Source organism: Diadema setosum, chromosome 12, assembly GCF_964275005.1.
Source record: "Diadema setosum chromosome 12, eeDiaSeto1, whole genome shotgun sequence".
Classification (NCBI taxonomy): Eukaryota; Metazoa; Echinodermata; class Echinoidea; order Diadematoida; family Diadematidae; genus Diadema; species Diadema setosum.
The window spans coordinates 21,984,884-21,999,591 of record NC_092696.1 but is presented as its reverse complement, the minus strand read 5'-3'; the positions used below and the strand labels follow the sequence as shown (position 1 = coordinate 21,999,591).

General features: G+C 38.0%; 1 protein-coding gene across 1 annotated transcript in view; it reads right to left on the bottom strand.

Moving 5' to 3' along the window:
* Window positions 1-3,718: 3,718 nt before the first annotated feature.
* LOC140235666 (uncharacterized) overlaps window positions 3,719-14,708 on the bottom strand; it is a 34,303-nt gene continuing 23,313 nt past the window's right edge. The window contains exons 5-8 of the mRNA XM_072315686.1: window positions 13,358-13,441; window positions 12,255-12,283; window positions 11,091-11,246; window positions 3,719-5,650 (exon numbers count right to left, since the gene is read on the bottom strand). Of these exons, the coding sequence (XP_072171787.1) occupies window positions 5,579-5,650; window positions 11,091-11,246; window positions 12,255-12,283; window positions 13,358-13,441 (341 nt within the window). The 3' untranslated portion in view covers window positions 3,719-5,578. The remainder of the gene's footprint in view (window positions 5,651-11,090; window positions 11,247-12,254; window positions 12,284-13,357; window positions 13,442-14,708) is intronic.

Here is a 14,708-nt window from a genome sequence, read left to right as displayed (position 1 = left end):
AGTGTGTCTTTTTACAATCTTCATCTAATTTCTAACCCTAAAACTGCTTGTTACTTCAATGCTCCTGAACTCATATGTGTTGCTTCGTCACGGTGAGCACCGGAATTACTGTCTTATTGCATTCATGCCTGTTTAAGGTACCGCACCGAAGGAAGCTTTAGATGTGCATCGACTGTACAAAAGGGACAATTTGGGGTGAACATGCCCCATTTTTGAAGTCTTGCAAAGTGATCCTAGTTTGTGCGAGCATGCCCCCTCTTGCCATCTGACACAATGTCACCTGAAATACACAGACTGTGTGTGTTTGTGTGTGTGTGTGTGTGTGAGTGTGTGTGCGTGTACAAGTACATCATCATGTCATCACAAAATCAATACTTAGTCGCAGTGTGAAAGAAATTATTTCACAAATACATGGGAGAAAAAAACAACAAAAATCTAAAAACAAAACGAAGTTATCACTCAAATTTGTAATTTTATGCACTGCACAGGAAAACAATGTGACAGACATGGGCAAAAATGGTTTTAAACCGAAGGTTGCTAGGGCATGTTTACACTGACACTTTGTTTGATTAAAATTGAAGACATAAAACAGGAAATTAGGTTTGGAATACAAAAAAGGGTGACTTCTATGTTGTTTAATCTTAAAAAACCATTTTAACCCTTTGCGTGCGTTGAGTGCCGATTGACATTGAAAACCTCCAGGCATTGTACACACTGTCCAAAGTCCCTGGCACAATAAAGGTTGAAGACATGTTTGATTCAGATCTTTCAATGTGGGAGTACAATCAGTGTGCACATTAGTTAAAAAAAAAAAAACAACATCAACAAAACAACAGTATTTACATCATTTTGACCTCTGATATTACCTAGTGAACACTTGTCTTAATATTTCTTCTTTTTTAAAACATACATTTGGCTAAAACTGCATCAAGATGGTTAAAATACATTTACAATTTTTTCTCTTGTGATGAAATCTGAAAACTCCCTCAACATGTACAGATGACAAATTCTCAAAAAAAAAGAAAAAGAAAAAGAAAAAAAAAACAAACACACTGGATTAAGTGCAGACTTAAAACTACTTCAAAACACAGTCTGGAAAATAAAATATATATAATTAAAGGGTGTGTACAGTTCTGGTCGAGGTGAAGATTTAGCTTTTAACATTTTGCGAGATATTCAGAAACCACTCTATGAGATGTCAAAGAGCATGCAGTTCTAAGGGGTATCAAAAGTTTATTCGATGAAAATTGGTTTTGAAATGGCTGAGATATCACAAAACAAGGTGAAACAAAGAGATCCTAATAAAGTTGTGGCATGTCGCCTTTTATTATTAGCACTTTTTTGGATATCTCAGCCATTTGAAAACCAATTTTCATCAAATAAACGTTGAATCCTTCTTAAAATTACATGCTCTTTCATATTTCATAAAAGGCTTTTCATTATCTCACTTATGAATGTTCAAAACATAAATCCCTACCTCAACCAGTACTGTACAGTCCCTTTAAACACATGCAAGCAAATCTTGGACAGTATGCGAGTGCTGGATCAAACACATCACAGCAATACTGGTTACATGAGCTTACTTTAACGACACTGAAAAAAGAATCTGATATCTTTTGTGTGGTATAACACAGATACCTCATATCCTCTTTTCATACAGTGTGACCGTCATATTGTTGTTTAAATCGCTCATGCACGGAAGTAAAATTGATAATGCACAAAAACACTACCGCCTCCTTTGCCACCCTCACCCCCCCCTCCCCCCCCCTCCCCCCCCCCCCCCCCCCCCAAGTTAGCTTTCATCATCAAACAAAAATGGTCTTCATCATCAGGGAAGACCCTTATTTGACATTGCCTTGCAATCTCTCTCTCTCCCCCCCCCCCCCCCAAATAAGGGTACACTATACAATATGAGAAACACACGAGAAGTTACCGTAATTCAAAATAAACACTTCTCGATAAGGTAACATTCAGAAATGCAAAGAATCGATCAGCATTTTAAACACTTTTCTTTTTCCTTTCTTGGTCAATGAGGCAATATTGAGCAAAGTGAATCACTGATTGTCAAGCTTCAAACACAACTTCGTCACTCGTAGGTGAGGAATTTACAGTATATCAGTGTATTTTAAGATTATCCTGAACAATTCTTAAATATATACAACACCTGCAATAGGTTTGAACCATGCATGAAGTTCAATCCCATCACGGAGGTATCAACAAATCTGAAATATTCATCAAAAATTGCTACATCCTGCAAAGTCAACAACTTGTGTTGACTAATTGATACACACTGTAGTTTTGCCAAATCAATGGCCTCCAAAGTAAAACTAGACTTAAAGAGCAAGGAATTTCATTCACAATGCGTTCATAATAATGATAAAAAGATTGAAAAAAAAAAAAAAACTTCTACAGTATAATCCTGGTACACTGAAAATGCACATACATACAAATGTGACATAAAACTGCGTCTCGATTAAAAAAAAAAATGTGGACACAAAACAACTGATTTCTGTTCAATACTGACAAAATAGACAAATATGTTTCTGGGCAACTTACTGTCATTTAATACCCAGATATCATCGTTAACTTTATCATTTTTATTTCTTAACCATCTTTCTCCTCAACAAGGTCATGATGTCGTACACTGCACACGCCACGCAAGTTGGTGGAAATGCATTCGTACACCTTGTCTCACCCCCTGACTACAAATGTAGCAATTTTTTCTTTCCCCTTTCTGCATTCTTGCTTATTTAATACTTAAAAAAAAAAAAAATCCATTTGAATAAAAGGTCCCTACGAATGTGGGACACACATACATGAACCTACAGGCTGGCGATTTATGTATTGTACACACATATACATGTAGGAGCTTTGGCTCTATGTAATACAGAACATCAGATTAATACTGCAACTTTTTGAAAGTTAAAACCGTACTCGGCATAATATTTGCCAGTAGAAGCTGTGTACGAGAAGAACGCACATACCTTTTCGAGAAGAACTCATCCATTAACAACGCACTGAAATACAAGTAGTAGACCACCAAAAAAAGGGGGGGGGGGAGAAAATCATGAGTATGTACAGCTTTGAAAAGTTGAATCATGCCGCGTTCACGGACTGACGCAACGCAAAGACAGCATAAATACATTTTCATACTTCATTCTGGCGTACAGAGTGATCAACTTGTTTCAATAATCAGCTTTGCACTGCCTGAAATTGTTGGCATTTCGCATTGCCTTACGACCTTGCCCAAAGCCAGAGACATGGGAAGAGACAGAGAAAAAATAAAACAGGAATAAAATATCAATGTCATACAATTTACAAGTCACTGTCTCTATTGTGAAAATATCACTACGCTGCTTCTGATGGGGCAGAGTGTGGTCTGTATTGATTTGCATACAACTCCGCTCAGTAATCCAGCATCAGACTATGCTTGTGACCACCTTTTCCTGAAGTTTGCAGACATCTTTGATAGTGAATCTCGTTAAGAGGGAATCTAAACAGAGTAAGATGTGCTGCCAATGCTCAACATCACAAAATGCTGCCTTCGCTAGTTTCCCCCTTTAACCTATTCAATCTCTGTTGTTCCTGTGCAACAGTACCGAGTAGAATCCAAAAGGTTTGAACTGTGCGCATTTAAAGCATCTCCAGGAAGTGGGCGGGGACAAAAATCCAGTGCTCGCTCAAAGTCCAGTCATCACTCCCCCCCCCCCTCCTTCCAGGTTTGGCAGTAATGTGATGATGGAAGTACAACTGATAATGAGAACAACATCTCGTAGTTTCACAGGTTTGCTGTAGATTACCGTTCTTTAAATGCCGACCTACAGCCCTGCCAGGCATCAGAACTCAACAAACTACCTTGAGAGACCCTGCATCTCTCTTGCGCTTGACTGATCTAACATCCATTGTATTAGGGCGCTCTTACTTCTTCTGGTTTCGTTTTTTTTTTTGTTGGAAAAACTATGAAAAAAATAAACAAAAAAACCACACAAAGTGGACATAAGTATTAAGTCCGGTAGTACGAGGAAATTATATTTTAATCATCGTTCATTCCTTACATTAAATTCACACGGTGAAGTTGTGTCATCACTGCACAAAAATTGCAACATTATGAAAGCATACAACAAATTATCTCATGAACAATAACTCACGGTACAGCAACATCGAAATGCACTTCTACAGATGGGTCGTATGTGTTGGAAACAGCGAGGCGCAGTTTTCGAGAATGTCACCTGCAAAAATCTCAATTCTAAAATCACAAATATATTCAGGTTGAAAATGTCAATTCTAAAATCACAAATATATTCAGATTACCGATGAAAACAACCAAAGTTACGACATGAGAAGAACATCGTACCCTACGCAGAATTGGAATGCTTTTATTTCTTTTAAACCTACATGAAAAACCCGAAAATCATTCGAAGCAGACTGAAAGAGGATGATGAGGTGGTTAAATATGCTTTTTGAGCCGACAGGTCGCATCACTCTTTCATTTGAACACACATCTACTTGTGGGCCACGCCAAGCACAGGACTACCAGAGAGCATTGGCCATCATTTCTCTGCAAAGACCAGGACAATCTAATCATTTGGGCCATTGTTCCAATGTGGTATGTGAAATTAGAAGATCTCGAAAACAAAGGTGGCTGCACTATTGAATAACAACTGATTAAAAAAAAAACACCCAACAACATAGAATTTGAAATAGAAAAGCCCTTAATTTACTCTGTCTTTGTAATACATTGCCTCTTCGGTTATTTTCTTGTTTTCTTTATAATAACGGCTCATAATAACACCTCATCCTTAAAAAAGCAGGGTGCGTGTGTGTGTATGTGCATTCATGCTAACACCTAAAAAGTTTTAATCTGTCTATGTACATGAGCATACATTATGAAATCTACAATACTCACCAACAACTTTTTGAAGGTGACTAGATTATTAAAAGCAAACTCTCCACCGACGTGTATTTTTTTTTTTTTTTGTATCTTACCTTGCATAACTCATTCTTGAACACTTCTGTCTTTTCTTACACAAGAGTATCTTTACAGCATGCTGTTTTCAAATCTCAAAATTTTTGTACAAATTCTTTCTCATGTCTTTATCCTTTTGTTGGTGTTGTTGTTGTTGAAGTGAGTGAGAGCTAAAAAGAGTAGAAGGATACATAAACCACTCCTGAAAATTGTAAACACAGACCTGTACAAAATATTCATAATTCCGTTTCCAATCATCGCAGGCGGTTAAAAACATTTACATGGAAAACAACATCAGCTATCAGGATTCCCAGTGAAAATCTCTCAGACATATGGTGTAATACCGCGTCTACGCTGATCACAATTCTACGACGGGAACCCATGGAATTCTAAAAATAGCCTCACAGAAGATACACCAGATTACGCATGTTTTATCATAATTATATTCATGGTAATTCTTTTTTTTTTTTGGATGTCCTTTGAACTTTTCTTTTCTTAATCAGTCTGTAAATCTAAAAATAGACATTACTTTTGTTGATGTGTTTTCTTTTTTGAATGGTATCCCTGGAGTGGAGAATTTAGGTCAACGACCTCTATACAGATGGGACGACCTCAGTTTGACCCCACGCTGATTGAAGGGGGCGGGGTCTGTGAGACTGACGATGAATCCTGGACGCCATCGACCTGTAGAGGGCGATACAGAGGAAAGCAAGAAGACGACGTGAGAGAGGCGCCATACTGAGGAATTTTAAGATGACTGTGAATTTGTCAGAAATTGTGGATAGAAAATAACAAAATCAGATACACAGATGACAGAAATAGAAACATCGCATCATCAGCATTTGAGAACAGCAGAGGTCTTCCCTCTAGAACAGGCTGCTGCACTGTGGTTAAAGGGATCATATAGTTTTGGTTGTGACCAAACTTCAGGTTTCTAACATTTTTGGGTGAGATAATGAGAAACCTCTTATGAAATATATGCAAGAGCATGTAATTCTAAGAGGAATTCAACGTTTATTTGATGAAAATTGGTTTTGAAACGGCCAAGATACGCAAAATAGAGCAATGTAATAAAAGATGGGACCCACCTTTTATTGTGATCACTTTATTTTACTTTGTTTTTGGATGTCTAAGCCATTCCAAAACCGATTTTCATCAAATAAACTTTGAATTCATCTTAGAATAGTATGTTCTGTACAATCTTATAAGTGGTTTCTTGGTATCTCACAAAAAGTTAAAAGCCTAATCCTCGCTTCCACCAATATTGTACCATCCCTTTAACCTGGAATTGATTAGAGACAAGAAAAGCACAAAACGAAAACAAAACAAGCCCTTGACATGCTTTCATCAGTACAGGAAAGATCAGACAACTTGCACTACTGTAAAACATGATATTTTTGTGGCATGAGATTTTCGTGAATTGGAGCCGACGGCCTTTGTCGCGGCATGAAATTTTTGCGAGTTGCCTCTGACATTCAATGCATATACAATGTAGTGTATACAAGAACTTTTGTGTGCATTTAAATTTTGCGAATCTTGGCTCCTGCAAAATTCGCAAAATCAAACTGCACATGAACACTTCTTGTTTTACAGCATCTTTTGGAAACTAGACAAGACGGAAATCACATCACACAAAGTGTGTTAGAAAATGCTGTGATTCTCTGTAAACGCTAATAACGCTGATGGCAAATCACTCAAGGAAGTCCACCATGCAGTGGAGGCAGAAAAAGTAGTAACTTTGAAGACTGACTAGCACAATTTGACTTGTGCATATTTAACCCATTGAGGACGGTTTGATTTTGCTGCAACACACATTTCCCATAGACGCTTGCCCGAGTACACTCGGGACTCGTCCTCAACGGGTTTGATTGGGGTACCCGCACTTCTCACACAATCATAATATCTGCCAGAAACGCATCACCCTTCATTATCATTTTGATGAGGTTCACTGACATCGATGACCAACCCGGAGAACTGATTTCTAACCCTCTTTGCACACGGGGAATATTTTCTAGTTTATTTTGTCCATTACGATGCGTATCAAAAACAGGTAATCCAACTGCGGAGGGCTACCATTTGATAACTGTCAGCTTTGGAGAGTGCAATGTTGGTTATAAGGAAAGAAGAAGAGTTTCCTTTTCCTCACAGCCAATATTGTGCTCTCCATAGCTGACAATATTATAAAATAGCAGCCCTCCAAAATGGATTACTTTTTTTTTTCTTTATACGCACAGCACAGTTTATAAATGACATTAAAACAGGACTTGCCTAGTGAAATTTACTGCAACAAAACAACACTTAAACCAGGTTTTGGTGACCTTGGACTTTGACCTTCGACCCCATCATTTCAGAAACTAATAGTTCATTCATTTCTGACATTACCACACAATATTGCTGGTGGAACTCTCCTTGACAAAGTACAGTTACCTTTGACCCTTGATCTTTGCTCAACTGCCACATTCATAATCACGCAAATATTCATCAATTCATTTCTAATATGTCCATTGAATTACACTAACACTGGACATAACATGGGTGAAGTAATGCCTAGAATTTACAATTTAAGCAAAAGTTTGGATTCACTCTTAAAACGTTTTCTCTCTTATCAAGATAAAAGAGGTCTGGGTGAGACACACATACAGACAAAAGGACAACCTCAAAACACAACTTAGCCTCTGTCATCCTTTGGTACAGAGGAATGAAAATGAAACCATTAGTAGATTATGACCACAGGTAACAAAGCTTCTAGTCAAAGACATTAATAGAACTCTCCAGGAAACTTTGGGGTGGGGGGGGGGGGGAGAAAATTATGGATCTCAAATGATATTGATATGGTATGGTTTCTCCCAATCACACAAAGAAAGACTTACATTTAAATTCCAGTATCTTGTTTCCTTTTAGCATTTTTTGCAGGTATATTGGCCATCATTATCATTATCTTGATATTCTTTTTTTTTCTACTCAGCTCCAGAATCCTTCTAGGCAAGTTCTTACAACTTTGTACCACCAAGCAAATATTATGAGTGAGTTTTTGGTGTATAAATATCCTTTTCTTCAAATTCATGAAATTCTTTCGTCGAGATGTTTTCATTGCAACTAATTGTCAACTGATTGTCGATGTCGGGCAATTTGTCAATCAGTTGCAATATCCTTTTCCTCTTTCTTTTTTTTTTGGGGGGGGGGAGGGGGGTGGGGTTCCTCTCATAGCTGCAGTAATATCTATTCTAGAAATTGGTCATCTGCCATGATCGGATACATTTTTGCTCACATGACAGGGCATTAAGCTGTTTAACTAATGTACATGCTGAATATTTTGCGAGGTCTTTATTTTCACGAATTTTGGAAGTCAGGTGCTATGTGCGAAATTAAAGATACGCAAAATAATGACTCTGCTCCCGATATGAATGTGACGAAGATGTCATACATTTCTCCGTTCAGTACAGTACTCAACGATTGCGAATTTAACCACTTGCGAAATCGTTGGGAAGTCCCAATTGACGAAACTTTAGACTCGCTAAATATATGGTGTATACAGTAGATGGTAGAACTGTATTAGAATGATTGGGTGAGTGAACTCCACACACTGGGCAGCACCAATTACATGCAGTAGTCCCCTCTGCGTGCTTCAGGAGTGTGCTGTGTATAAACATGCTCTCTCTCTCATATCTCGAGAATCTTGCAAAAAGATATGATTTGTTTAAAGTTTTGTTTTTTAATAAAATCAGAAAACTGTTTAAAAGTATACATACAGTCAACCTTGCTTAAAGTCAACATCACATAAGTCGAACAATTGCCAAAGTAAAAGGACTTTTCAAGGCCTCTTATCTTTACATTTCATTGATATTCCAATTCCTCATAAGTTAACTTTTCTGTAAGTCGAAGCTATTTCTTCAGTCCAAGTAGATACGATTTAGGCAAGGTTGACTGTATATATGGTTCATAGACTATTACGTACACTTTGATATGACGTAAAGGCAGGCTTTCAAGCGGGATAATGTAAAAAAGTAGGAATAAAGTAGGAACAAAATCTCTAAAAAAGTAGGGAAAAGTAGGACATGAGAGGGAAAAAGTAGGGCATTAAAGAAAAAAAAGTAGGAATAAATCAGGACATGTGCAGGCTTTTTGGAGTAGTTTTCGTTGATACTCACCAGAACTCTGGATCAGTGGCGTATCTAGGGAAAACGGTGCCCAGGGCAAACGCGAAAATTGCGCCCCTAAATTCTGAAAAAGTGTTCAACCCCAACCCCATCCCGGTAGGGACTTTAAAAAATGTCCACATGATATGCTTTTTCAAGCACCTAAAAGGGGTCTTTTGAGGGTGATTTAAATGAAATAAATTTTGATGAATTTTGGCGAGCGAGCGCAGCGAGCGAGCCGAACATTTTTGTATTTCAGGTGACAAAACATGGAATTCTTATCATTTTTTGCTTATTAAATCTTACAATTCCAATCAAGATACAGTGACGGCCTTATAGGTAACGATTAATATCAACAAACTAAGGACTTGAAAAAATACTCTCAATTAGTATGCGCGAGTGAAGCAAAATTTTTATATTTCTGCATCATCATCACGTTCTGTTCTTTTTTTTTTGCTAAATTTTGGCGAGCGAGCACAGCGAGCGAGCCGAGAAATTTTGTATTTCAGCTGACAAAACATTGGATTCTTGTCATTTTTTTTTTTGCTTATTAAATCTCACAATTCTAATCAAGATATAGTGACGGCCTTACAGATAACGATTTATACCAACAAACTAAGGACTTGAAAAAAAAAAATACTCTCAATTAGTATGCGCGAGTGAGCGGAAATTTGTATATTTCTGCGTCATCATCACGTTTTGTTCTTATCTTTTTTTGATAAATTTTGGCAAGCGAGCGCAGCGAGGGAGCCGAAAATTTTTGTATTTCAGCTGACAAAACATGGGATTCTTGTCATTTTTTTGCTTATTAAATCTTACAATTCTAATCAAGATATAGTGACGGCCTTATAGATAACGATTCATACCAACAAACTAAGGACTTGAAAAAAATACTCTCAATTAGTATGCGCAAGTGAGCGGAAATTTGTATATTTCTGCGTCATCATCACATTTTGTTCTTATCTTTTTTTTTTTGATAAATTTTGGCGAGCGAGCACAGCGAGCGAGCCGAAAATTTTTGTATTTCAGCTTACAAACATGTCTTTTTTTTTTCTTTTTTGCTTATTAAATCTTACAATTCTAATCAAGATATGGTGACAGTCTGATTGATAACGATTCATACCAACAAACTTTGCATTGTTTGCATTTCAGCTTACAAAACATGGAATTCGGAATTCTTGTGTGAACACAATAAACATTGTTATTTGTCTGCGTCATCATCATGTTTTGTTTTTATCTTGTTTGATTTGGTTTTCTGCCCCTCCCCCCCTTCTCTCCCCCCCCCCCCCCCACCCCGTCTTGGCGAGGTTTTTTTTTTCCTTCTTCTTCCTCTTCTTTTTTTTCTTTGGTTTTCTTCTTCTTCTTCTTCTTTTCGTTTTTTTCGTTTTTTGCGCCCCCAAGGAGTGGCGCCCGGGGCACGTGCCCCCCTTGCCCCCCTAGATACACCACTGCTACCTGTAAATCTTAATTTGTACTCACAACCCTGCTGCCTCAGTCTCAATTTTGCTCCTTTGGAGAGCTTGGTAATTTTGAGCAATGATGAGAGCTGGATGAGCACTGCTCCATGTCCTAGGCTGCAATATCAGTGGGATCAATCACATCTGCACAGGAGCAAAAGCTGAGGCTGGCAGCAGTCTTGTGGTTGATTGGTTTGTGTTATACCTCTTTCATGCTGAAGAGGCTCCTCCCCACCAGTAAGAATCTGCAACTAGAGTCTACTCATCACTTCTGAATATCAACTATTCAAGTAGCCTTGCACATTTTTTTTTTTTTTGCGGGGTTTTTCACCAAAAAGTAGGAAAAAGTAGGAAAAAGTAGGATTTTGAGCAAAAAAGTAGGAAAAGTAGGGACAGCAGTAAAAAAGTAGGAAAAAGTAGGAAAAGTAGGGCCACTTGAAAGCCTGTAAAGGATATACCATCGTAAGTTCAGCATTAATTTTTTCCATCAAGAAGAGAAGCACGGTACCAACACTACGTGTGGCTTCTCACCTTTGACGCTGGTGCTTCCTCCTCAGCTGTACCATTGGTGGTGCCATTGTTCTGGGGGACCTCTGGTGCTGGGGCCTTGACAGGCTGCGCCGCGGGCTCAACGGCGGCTGGTGCATCTGGCGGCGTCACGCAAACCACGGGCGGAGGCGGGGTGCTCTGGAAGGAGGTTCGGGCAAATGCGAGGTCAAAAATTGTCATTCCGTCAGATTCTGTGCTTTTCTGGTCAAATTCACACTGACCTTACATGCCAGTACACTTGGCTCTGTAACATTTTACAATGCTTTATTGTGAAAGTGGAAATTATTGCAAGAGCAATTATTCCCTCTTACACATAACCATTGGGTAAGATGAATTTCGCATGTTTTTAGTTCTGCGTAGTCAAAATATAAAATATTATTACATGTTACGAGGAAAAAATATTGTGTTTTTATTTTTACGGTGTGTCACGTCATGCAGAGTGAAGGCAATTTTCCACTTTTACAGTAGTGTACCATCACAGTGATATTTACTTTCTTTTTTTACTGTCACTACTATTAAGATGGTATAGTAAAAATTCATGTTTTTCAATTTCATAAGAGCCCTTTGCTACTCACACACCTGTTTCACATGCAGAGGTACTGTTTACCATTGGGTGCAGTGATTTGAATAATGTCCAAGTTATCACATTTGATGCGTATGTGTAGGTCAGTTGTATCACGAAACATCCTACCGTATAAAAATTTTGCAATAAAGCTTAAAATATAAAGATATCACTATTTTTCTCAATAAACCATAGCTGCAGATGGTTTAGTCTAGAAACAGTTCTATTATAATTATTGTTCAAATTTTGTACATTGAACAATACTGAACATTGACTGTACTAATTACTAGTAACATTTTTACATTGGTTGTTTCTATCCCCAACTCACATTTTAGAACTATTTTGAAGCACTGAAGCTGGGTTCTTGTTTCATCTGCAAATGGTACATAATGCCCTTAAAGGCTAAGGACTACTGTAAAACGAGGAATGTTCATGTGCATTTTAATTTCGCGAATTTTGCGAGTGCCAAGATTCGCGAAATTTCTTGTCTACACTATATGCACTGAACGCCAGTGGCAATTCGCAAAATATAATAATGCCCCGAATATATCAAGTTTTATAGTATTGGGACTAAATTTACTCACCTTTGGAGCCTCTGCGGTGGGTACTTCATCTGGTGGGAAAGAAAAACGAAGGTTTGAATGGTGAATCTGAGATGAAAACACATTATATCAACCAATAAAAGAAGCAAAATTGAAACACCTTCTGTGCTACTGGCAAAACACAAATGTTAGCATTTGCAGGTACAGTTGAACCTCTATTATCCGGCCTCCCTTTATCCGGATCTCTCTATTATCCGGACGCAATCTCGCCGTGATTTTTTAAAAATAATTACGGGAAGAAAGGGGGATTCCCAACTCCTTGAGAACTCCTACCCAAACACACATGAATGACATATTACTTCCAATACGATTAACATACATTGCATCAAATTTCCTTCCAAATTGCTTACCTTCAGACATTTCAACATCCCGAAACATCCCAAAATGTAACAATGAAAAGGTTGCAGTATACACATTACTACATGTGGTACTACAATGGGCTACATCAGTACATGTGTATGTATATGTACATGTATAAAGCATTGAGTCTCCCGTATCCGGCCAAATCCCTTATCCGGATGAGCCCCGGTCCCGACTTGTCCGGATACGAGAGGTTCAACTGTATGTCATATTTCCGACTCCAATCCTTTCTAACTGAAAAGCAGGGACGAGTTGGCTCAAATGTACATAAGAAAAAGTAGTTCTCTTAGGAGTGTGTAATAAAATCATTATGAAAAACAAGAACCTCCAATTGAAAAGAGAGCTGGGAAAGGTCAAAATTTGGATTCTTTCTCACAAGTTCAGAATTGCTGGGAGCTTCACATATTGGATGAAAGAAAGACTCACTTGCTATGATGAATCCAATATAATCATCACTCACATTGTCAGTTGGCTCATAAACATAACTGACAAAGCACTTTCTTGTATTTCGAAAACACAAATGCTAACATAAAGATCCAAGCCCCACATCCGTGGCTTTGCTGACTCGCGCGATTTGAGAACGGGAAATTGGGGTACAAATTTCAGGTTTTCTCTCAACCCTTTTGGGGATTGATAAAATACAATTCACTGCATGTCATATACATGTAGAGAAAGTAAAGAACCATGCTCAAGGCTACCCCCATTCATAGCCAGCCTCCGCTCACCCTGCGCAGCTGGTGCTGCCTCCTCGGTGGAGTTGGAGTCCTTGGCACCATCCGTTGCCTCGGTTACGGCTGCATCTCCGGCAGCTATCAGAGTGTGGCAGGGATGGAGAGCAGGAGGAAGACAACAAAAGAAAACAAAAACAAGAACAAAAATGAGATGTGAGTAATAGTCTCTGTTACCAGCAGTTTATATGCAAGGGCATATCTATGGCTGGAGTGCTATGGCTAAACCACCAGTCATGTTCTAACCCACTGTAAGCATACACCATTAAATTAAAGATATAAAGAAGAAAAAAATATGAAACAAAATCACAACAGCCCCACGAACAAAAAATAGCAACAGGTTACCACCATTTCTAAAGCATCGATCAATCCCCCCAAAATGTAAACTCTGAATCAACGTTCTTTGCTATTTAATCATTTTTGGTATTGCATAAAGAGTAGACATTTTGATTCTACATTTGTCTAAAGTTTGTCTAACAATTATGAATATGCACATAATTTCTATGTGACTACAGAAGGCTAACCTTAGTCATCAGTACAAGCATTAAAAACACACATCATTATCCAAATAAATAAATAAATAAATAAATAAACAAATAGATAAATAAATAAACAAATTTTCTGCTTGATAATTTTTCTGATTGCATGTATCTGACAAGTTAGAGATGATGGTAGAGGGCCATTTAACAGTTATGTCAATTATCAAAAAAATAATATCAGAAATGACTTCAGCTCTCTGCAAGCGCAAGTGCAATTGCAGGCAAAAAACAGCTGCACAGGTTTTCTCAGACGAAGTTTGCAGAATCAACAGATTCACCCACATCAACACTAGCCTGCTGAGGATCTACGGAAATGTTTGAGACAGTAGGAAATTTGCCAGTAGAAGAAAAATTCTATCAAGGAAAAAAATGTAAAGAAAAAAAAAATACTGAAAGCCAAAAAGTAGAATTAGGCATGCTCCAGGTGTGCTCTGAAGAAGGCATAAAAGTTCTCAGGCTCTTTGCTCAAACAATTTACATACACTAGCATTCTCTGTGATGCTGGGATCCCACTGTTGCGCAATTCACTACACATGCCACGATTGGTCATTAGTATACAAATAGTGAATGGTCACGGGTGTGATGGTATAAGATTTCACACAAGATAGAGAGACACTCTATTCAACGAGGTGAAGCCGAGTTGAATAGTGTCTCATCTTTCACTGAGTGCGAAATCTTGTACCATTGCATGAGAAAAGACCATACACTATTTGTTTTATACAACACCTCAGATGTCAACAGATGTCCACAAAGATCCTTGAATTTAGTGCAGAAATGGCAACCATTTTCCTCAGAAGACGAGTAGCACA